Source organism: Lactuca saligna, chromosome 6, assembly GCF_052625555.1.
Source record: "Lactuca saligna cultivar CGN05327 chromosome 6, ASM5262555v1, whole genome shotgun sequence".
Classification (NCBI taxonomy): domain Eukaryota; kingdom Viridiplantae; phylum Streptophyta; class Magnoliopsida; order Asterales; family Asteraceae; genus Lactuca; species Lactuca saligna.
The window spans coordinates 12,597,328-12,606,904 of NC_136422.1; the positions used below are offsets into that span (position 1 = coordinate 12,597,328).

General features: G+C 36.2%; 1 protein-coding gene across 1 annotated transcript; it reads right to left on the bottom strand.

The window, feature by feature from the left end:
- Window positions 1–2,115: 2,115 nt before the first annotated feature.
- LOC144999696 (NAC domain-containing protein 43-like) lies at window positions 2,116–4,275 on the bottom strand. The gene is made up of 3 exons (XM_078958825.1): window positions 4,017–4,275; window positions 3,637–3,917; window positions 2,116–3,178 (listed from the first exon to the last, which is right to left on the bottom strand). Exons 1-3 carry the CDS (start codon window positions 4,207–4,209, stop codon window positions 2,441–2,443), a joined length of 1,212 nt encoding a protein of 403 aa, XP_078814951.1. The 5' UTR covers window positions 4,210–4,275; the 3' UTR covers window positions 2,116–2,440.
- Window positions 4,276–9,577: the final 5,302 nt, after the last annotated feature.

Here is a 9,577-nt window from a genome sequence, read left to right on the forward strand (position 1 = left end):
CATCTTGCTTCGCTATGTGTGTCTCAGTAAGTCATATAAGTGTTGTATTTAACTACACAATGTATGTGATGTGATTAATATGAAATCGTAACTATCACAATTAAATAAAACAATTAAGTCAATTAATCAAGAAATCAAAATCGAAATATATGATTAATGGCTCTTAATTCGGGTTTGTAACTATTAAACAAAAAGAAAATAATTTCAAAAAATGTCCTTGAACTTTTCTGGTCAACCGAAGGTGTATTTGTACCGGCAGGATGCACACTCGCACACCAATTCATTGAATCGAAGCCAAATTGGCTCGTATTTGGACCCCCATGTGAGCGCGTGCAAGAGAGAGCATTAGTTCTATAAGTCTTATAAAGGTAGCTAGTCTTTGTAGTTATTAACCAATTTCTTTCATACTCCCATCAACACAGAGTGAGTTAAAAGTCAATTGACCTACTGATTATTCTTTTCCAATTATCGTACTTTGTTAAGTTTTTTCTTATCTACTTTTAATCCGTTTTGGACATATGATATATTAAAACAAAGATATCACAAAGGTGAATACAAATATATAATCATTTGTTAGTTTTGATTATATTTAAAGTCTAATATTCGTACAAAAATTAAGAATGATGAAAACCTCATTTTTGGAAGATAGTAAAACTAATTTTCCAACATCAAGATAACTGATGGTTTTGAGTACATTAACTAAAACAATTACAACTTGTACATCAGAATCACCAAAAAAAAGAAAAAAGTGATGTCTTGCATGATCAAACTCATCTTGGTCAACCTAACTAACAAAACCACAAGTTGTTATCTTTTTTTTTTTGGAACAACAAATGTAATCTACTCCTACATTACTCCTATTTCTCCACCTATGTTCCTTACATGACTTGAATCCTCAACCTCAAGGAGGGAGGGCAACACCGGATACCGCTGGGCCAGAAGCCCTTTAATCCACAAGTTGTTATCTAAAGTTTTTATAAATTAGTCTTCATTAAGGGTTTTTTGATTAAGGGGTTGAGTTAAAAAAGATACATTGTTGGTACAAGCATAAAATTATCGCATGTGGTTCTTCTTCTTGGTGGTAGATGTTCATATTTATTACAGTTGGTTGATCACAACTGGAGTTCGGTGCCATTAGGGTTTCCTGTTGTTGTTGCATATAAAAAGAAAAAAAGTTGGAGAACATGAAGTGAAATGATTAGAAGAGAGAAACACACATCTATGTACAAACATTCAAAAAGAATTTTCAAATAGAAGGGCGGAAATACCCTTACGTTGCTAGGGATGTGATATACTTAACGAGCATGAGCGCAGGAAAACGTTATCCAGACTAGACGTGTAATAAAAAGAAACATTGAGGACGGTCCGAGTGCAAAAAGATGAGAGAATAAATACACAATTTTACTTAAACCATATAAGGACCATTTCAATAAGTTACTCTAATAGTTATAATCATTTTCATTGTAATTTCATTATATCCAATAAAAACAACATATAAAACACTTCATACTAGACATCCTGCGAAGTTCTTATGGACATAGTCGATGTTCTTATAATAATCGGGCATACTCGATGTTTAAACAATGTCATTCCGTAAAATGAGAATGACTAATTGGTATGTAGCTAGTGGAGTTGGGTGTGGTGGGTTTGTTGTCTAACAGAAATCTAATCATAACATATAGACGACAGCCCCGTTTTCATCAATAAACTACAAAACTACTTTCGTTATATTCAACATCTGTGTGTGGTTATGGATACTAGATAACGTCAATCACATACTTGTTCCTAATTCTTATAATTCGAAAACCTTTACCCTAACAAAAATCATAATATCATATTATTATTATTATTATTATTATTATTATTATTATTATTATTATTATTATTATTATTATTATTATTATTATTATTATTAATGAATGGGTCTATTATTTGTTACTATAATATGTTAATTTCGATTAGAGAAAATGTGATTGACTTTTAACACAACTTTATATATTATCATTAGCATTGCTGGTGAAACCTTTTCCTCTATGTTCGCTCGTGGGACCAGCCTCATCTCATTAAATCAACCATCATAATCATAAGAAACATGTAAAGATCCTTTTTGGTACTATCAAAATACGTATACCTGCTTTCATATTAATGTGCATGTACAAGTACGATGATGATAGAAAACAGTTGATCGGGTGCACCCCCAAATCCATCATAGATACATACATACAAACATATAACTTTATTCACTAATTTTTATTCAATCCTTTTCTATATAATATGTGTGTAATGTTTTCCGCTTTTCTTTTTCGCCCATATGTGCTACCTATCCATCAATCACCTCACATTTTGTCATTTGATCATACACCCCTAAACCCTATTTTCGTTTTCCTATTTTATATTACTTCATATAACTCAAAGTTGTGACTTCTAGGTACGTATAGTTTTATACTGACAGGTGACATAATGGATCCGGTGACGATGAAGATGATGATGATCGAGCAAAGCTCCAGAGGTCTATCTCACTCGAATATGATGCGTGGTTCTGTCTAACCATTGTTGTTGAATCGCACACCTGCTGTGGTGCTTGATCCTCTTGTTCAAGTGAGAAACAGAAGTCTTCATGATTTGGTTCACTATAGCAAGAGTAAAGCTGCTTTGAACAGTCAACTTGGCCGTTCAACTGATTGGCCACGAGCCTCTCAAGATCTGCCCAATTATCAAGACGTTCACGTGAGCCATGAACATCAACTATGTTTGCAGTTGTATTTCTTTGTTGTTCGCCTTCTGTTAGAAAGTCATTTAGAAGGGGCTTGAAACTCAACCCTTGATCAAAGCTGGCTGAGGCAGAACTATGGTGAGGTGACAGGGTCATGGTGGGGCTGTCGAGTCTCGGAAGGTGATAAAACCTGTTGTTGATGGGGCTAACTAATTGTTGCATGGCATTTTGGTTGGCTGTTAAAGAATCTAATATTTCTTCCTTGCAAGACCTATTGCTACCCATGTACACGAGTAATTGATCAAGAACACCGTCTTTATTTAAGGATTGCAACTGCGTTCTTGAATCCATGGAAGCCGAAAGCGATCTTTGGGGGGTCTCAAGCGCTTTGTGGTAGTTCTTTTTCTTGAAAACACGGCATACTACCCAGCCATCTTCTTGAGCAGAATCGCACAGATTAGAACCCTGAATCAAAAGATCACAACACTAGTCAAGTCTTCTGGTAACACTTCACAATCAGATATTCACGGATGAATAGGAATAATTGACTTTCGCCATATAAATAAACAGCCAAGATAAACGTTCTTAAATAAATAGAATAATATAAAAAATATATATCATGTGACGAGGTTTTGAGTACGAGTTACAAGTCAAAACTTCAAACAGACAGATAATTAATATGTTCAATATAAAACTGGTACTTTTCTTCCGTAAAAAGTGCTCGTATTTGATTTGATGTTAAATGGGCTATATTTTAGGTACCATAAAATTAATAAAAAAAATATATATAGTTTCCACAAAACAGAAAGCTTCTTGTTGAAGCAAATTTTAAATTTGGAAAACCCCACTGTCGAACTCCAAATTGAACAAACGAGCTGTTGCTTTCTTGATTTAAAATCATCAACTCTAATTAGGAAACTTACACAAGCATCTTGGGGGGTAATATTCGTGTTATCGTCGAGCCTGTATTCATGCATTATCCAATCAGATTTCTGGCCATGTGGTGCTCGCCCTTTGTAGAACACAAGTGTCTTCCTCATACCAATTCTCGTAAAGCTACTGTAGATGACCTTATCCCGGCCAGTGGCTTTCCAGAAACCGGCAGCAGTGGCACGATTTGTTCTGGTTCCCGTTGGGTACTTCTTGTCTTTGTGACTAAAAAAGTACCAATCATTTTGCGGGGTGGATCCTATCTTGCACTTCTCTGAGAAAACTCAAATGCATATGATCATTTAATGACACGCAAATCTTGGACAAAGTATATACAAAAACTACTTGATTAATCATGTTTATACGGACGTACCTTGTATGTCCCAAGGTTCAAGTTTGTTAAGATCAACATCACGAATAACATCAAGATCGATCTTTTCATACGCAACTTTCTTCCTCAAGTAATAGTGAAGAAGCTCTTCTTCAGTAGGGTGAAAGCGAAACCCCGGAGGCACCTTAGACTGACCATTAACATTCACCGATAAGTTCATTTCCTCTTCAGACATTACTTGAGAGAGAGAAAGAAGAGAATGATAACCAAAAAGATAGGGGTGTTGTGCATAAAAGTAGTTGCAAGGACATGGTTATTTATATGGGAAGATGAGGAAGATGGGTCCAAACAAACTCAACGCATGAAACCTTTTGATGTATATGATGGCATGGCCAACCCTAGGGACCCACATTTTTTTGCACCAAATGCGTTCCACTTTTACCCGTTTGCGTTTGTATGCTAAACACTCACCCGAACACAGTTAAAAATTGGAATGGAAGGTCCGGAAGTATAGTAGGGTAAGAAATAATGAGGTACCAGACTTAGACTTGTGGGCATTATGTTTGCTACTTTTAGTGTAGGGTCTTGAACGTCGAAAACAACCAACCACCTAAACACCAAAGAGAGAGATATATAGGGGGTGGTGTTAGGACCAAGGGGGGTCCCAACCAAAGTAGTTGAATAAGAAAGAGTGGGTCCTATGGCGAATACAGCAGGAGGCACGCCCCCATCTTAACTACGACCCTCGACCTTAAAATCTCCTAGAAAACCACTTCTGAAACCACCTCTATCTTCAAGTATCTACCTTTCTCTCTCATTTCCCTCGTGGAATAACGAGAACAAGTATGAGAGAGAGAACGACTTACATAATTTCACCAAGATCACATAAAAATTCGATTGAACTCGTTATGTATATCGCATTGTATAAGTACAAGTTCAGGAAACCTTTACACTGTTTTAGTATATCGTCTACAGGTCCCATTTGGTACATCATCTGATTCTCAAATCTTTTATAATTACAAGCCATGACTTTCACACGATGAAACAAGTTTAAATCCATACGATCCATTATTTTGAACTTTTTACCAAAAACTTGGGAATCCACATAATATACGAACGAAAAGTAACGTCATTATGGCATAACCGGTGTATACATCTTATTTTTGACCACAAATATATATACATAAATATAGACTACAGATACAGTCATTAATATACACACCGCCAAAGTAGCAGTAACGCATTGACAGATCAAGCTGAAAGCCTCTTTTGCATATGAGTAGAACTACTCATTGGAGCTACATGCATGGTCGTTTTCGATACTCTTAATCTGTACGTATGAGTTATATATAGTATGTATGCAGTGGTAAACAATGAATACTGATTTGCTATTGATACTTTAATCGTTTTAACCAAAACTACATTATTTTACGTAGATATATCAGTCATCCAAATTTTCTTCCTTCTTCCAACGACAAGAATAGACACTTTCATAGAATTGCCTCTGGTAAATATTTGTCCTTTTCAGAACTAATCTATTTATATTTTAGTTCAACGCTACTACGGTACGTACAGAAGATTGATCGTCTAATACTACCATAAAGATCCCTCGATACGATGCAGATTAAAATATGGAAATACTCTGCAATTGCAGAAGAATAAAAAGTGTACAATAATGCTATAACTGGACAATATATAAATTCAAAGAACAATACAAGAATGCCAAACATGAGAAAGTGGATGTGAAGTTATGGAAACTGATTCACCTATTGATCTTATGGCCGTTAGGCAAACTAAGCATGCCACTACTAGAAAATCAGGAATTTGGTACCGAAAAATCTAGGTATTCCGTCGGAATAGGGTTGTACCAAAGGATTAGTGACCGAAAATAGGCCGTAATGTAAATGGTGGTGGGTAATATACCGACGGACTAACTACGAACTATTGATGGCTTTATTCCATCGGTGATTACCGATAAAATATATTAGTGATGGATTTCCTACGAATACTGCACAACAAACTCCAACTTGTACTCAAAATTGACATTTTATCGACCAAAACACCGACATAATTATTTACCGACGGATTTCCTACGGATTAGTGATGGAAAGTTCCTTCCACCGTTATTGACATTTGACTGTTTTCCAGTTTATTATTAGGACGACGTTGGACTAGGTAGATCTCGGATAGATCGAATTTGCGAATTTTCGGGTAGCAGGATTGATGTGTGCGTTGGTGCAGTTTAAATCTTTGGGGTTCGTGTTTGGATTCGCCTTTGCATTCAAGTCCGACGTTTTCGACATCGACATCGGTTCCGAGGTTTTCGACATTGAATTTGCCTGGAAGTCAGACATGGTCGTATAGTTTTCAAAATATTGACGAATAAGTTAGCTTTTCTTGACGTCGACTTGTCGAGAGACATTAGTGTCGTGTCTTCATCAAGTTACGTATGCTCCAATGTCTGTATGAAGCATTATTCTAGTGCTACAACGAACGTTATTTTGATCTTTGGGGGTTTTGTTTGGATTTGACACGTGCGCCTGATTTTGGAAGTCCTTGTGATTATGGTCGCAGTTTCGGTTGAAGTGGTGCTGTCTAGTACAAAAGTAAGTGGATTGGGAAGAACCCACGAGGGGTTCGAAGGGTGATTTAAGAGTAACTTGTACGAACAGATTTTAAGGACAAAATCTAAATTATGTGGTGGAAGAGTTGTAATACCCGTCTTCTAGAATGGATCAGTTGATGACAAAAAGGAGTCAGATGCATTGGTTTTAAGGAAACCATATGTTATGATGTTGCATGAACATTGTCACGAAGTGGCATACGAAATGTGTGCTCACATATTTAGATGGTTTTCACGACGTTAAAAGAGGATAGTTACAACGTGACAGTAGATGCAGACCAAGCCCGTGATCTTTTAGGGTTTCCTTTATATTTGAGCCTCTAAACTTAATGTTCAGTGCATCCTCTTTAGCCTCCATCACTTTCATCAAAACCCTAACCCCTCACTCCGTTTTTTTAGCTCATTTTGGTGTTCTTGGTGACTCTTGAAGGAATAAGAAGGCTCTTGTGGTGTAGAGAGCATCTTGGCAAGTTTAGAGGTTTCATTTGAGCATCTATTAGACCTTTGTGAATAATCAAGTTCCAAGATTTTTGTTCTTTGTTTCTAGATATACGCTTTTTGTGAATTTTCTCCATGATTAGGAAAGTTTGGATGAATTTATTCCATAAAATTGGCAATTTAATGGATCCATGATGTCCATTGAAGGTTATATGCTTTGGATATGATGTTTGGTTGAGATTTGAACCTATAAATAAGATTTTAGTTCTATTTTCATCAGTTTTGAACCTAGTCTTTAAGTATGGATGGATGTTTGACCTTAGATATTTTGATAGGTGGGTTTTATAATCAGTTTCTAGACGTATTAAGTTATGATTACTCGGCTGCGAGAGCGATGTGAGTTTTCTCACAATACTATGTAGGATGCTAGTTGTTTTTGTGATAGTTCCATAGAAGGATAGGATGTGGCCCCTAGCATATCTTTGAAAGATTAAGATCTGCCCTTTAGTGATTGTATGAAAGAACAGGATTTGGCCCCTAGCATTTGTAGGACACTAGTTGTCTTCATGATACTTGCATGGAAGACAATGATGCGGCCCCTGAAACTTGTATATAAGGCCAAGATTTGGTCATCGATATTGCAACGAAAAACCATGATTTGGCCCATGGTAGAAAGTAATTGTAAGATTATGATTCAACCCATAGCAATCATTATCTTATATATGGTATGTGTTACTTTAGGGAACTTACTAAGCTTTTTCTTACGGTTTATATTTAAAATATTTTGAGGTACTTCTAGTTCTAAAGGAAAGGACCCGGCTTGATCCACATCATCCCCTGGAGATTTATTCTGCATTGGCTATTTTTGATTTACTCTGATGTGTTGACAATATGTTTACTCCAGTTGTCCTTTTGGAATAAATGAATGAATGGCTTGATTTAATTAAAAATGAAAATTTTTACTAGTATTTTTCTGGTGTTACAAGTTTGTATAAAAGCCATGGTTTGATGGATTTGGTGCACTCTCGAGTGTGTATGAACTAAAACTGAGGAGTTCATAAAATCTTTTTTAAGGTAAAATGAGTTTTCCCAAAAGAGTAGTTAAGGAAACAAGGGTGCGATGCGTGCAATTAGCCAAACTCAAGTAAATATTTTCCAAAATACCCATACATGAATGTTATATTTCGGTATGATTTTGAGGACTGCATACTAGAATATGGATAAGGATCTGCTCATGGTTGCATGCTAGAATGCCTGTTAGGAGAAATGTCTTTTTGATACCTATTTGTAAGTATAGTTTTGGTGCTCGATTTTTATTTGCTTTGTGCTTTGTAGGGATTATATTGATGTTAGAAAACTATTAAATGAATACGTTAAGTTACATGCCACAAAGTTTAAATTGTTTTAGAATGATTGATATAGCTATATTACCCAACTATTATCTGAGTCCACTGTTGTAGTGCAGGGTCTTTTTGTCAAAAAAACTATTTAAGTTTTGTTGCATGTAACTGTATTTATGAGGTACTTAGCTAACATTAGTAGGAGTCTTTAGCAGCTGATAGCATGGAGAGGTGGAACCCTGGGAGATCTTGGGAAATATATTGTTGCGATGAGTACGTTGTGTAGAGAGTTTTGTGAATATCATTATAAGAAGGTGAATTAGAGGATTTAGGATAACTATTGAGGAATGCAACACCCCGATTCAAGTAAATTTCCATTTTTTAACCCTGAGTGAATATTTGTTGCATTTTTGGTCTTAACGCCATGCGTACTTGGGGCGTACACATGGCAAAACTCTTCAACGTGGGATGCAGATTCGAGTGAGTACGTTGTGTGTACTCCTTGGTACACAAGGCTTACATAACCATTGAACAAAGCCCATTTTTTAGGGTTTGAGCACTATTTAAACCTCCGTAACTCCTTTGGACTCCTTCATTCATCAACCTCCAACTCCTAAACGTCCCTTGCAAATCCTAATCCATTGTGTGAGCATTTTGAGCTTGAGATTGTGTATTTGGTGTTATTAAAGGAAGGAAAATATTGTGGAATCATCTTGGAAACTCAAGGCCACCCAGATTCAGAAGTATCTCACCCTCAAGCATCCTTTGTAGGTATAAAGTTCGGATCTTAATGCATATTTTCTTTGGATCTTGCTAGTTCTTTGATTTGTATGTCGTTAGTCCCATAATTTTGGTGTTCATGAGTATAGCATACTCTATACCCATAAGGATTGTCCTTCCAGACATTTTTAGGTGCTTAGAACCATAAAAATGTGATGTTGGTCCCTTTTCCTTTCTTCGTGCATGAGATATGAGGTTTTGGTTGGTGTATTAAGTTGGAAACTTTATGGCTTAGATTGTTATTTGGAGAAAGATCTGATTTTTGGTTGTACTTTCTTAATAGATTAAGCAGTTAATAGAAAAGAAAGGATGCTAGTCGAGTACGTTGGCGTACTTGATGGTACGCCGTACTTGGTCAAGACCCTATAATCTGGCCAAGAATACACTACGCTAGGCATAGTGGCTGAGTACACCGAGTGTAC

Excerpts from the sequence above, each read along its gene's own strand:
- LOC144999696 (XM_078958825.1), bottom strand. The coding sequence starts at position 4,209 with ATGTCTGAAGAGGAAATGAACTTATCGGTGAATGTTAATGGTCAGTCT. Across the intron at positions 3,918-4,016 it reads TGAACCTTGGGACATACAAG|AGAAGTGCAAGATAGGATCC; the intron begins GTACGTCCGTAT and ends GAGTTTTCTCAG. Across the intron at positions 3,179-3,636 it reads TTACCCCCCAAGATGCTTGT|GGTTCTAATCTGTGCGATTC; the intron begins GTAAGTTTCCTA and ends CTTTTGATTCAG.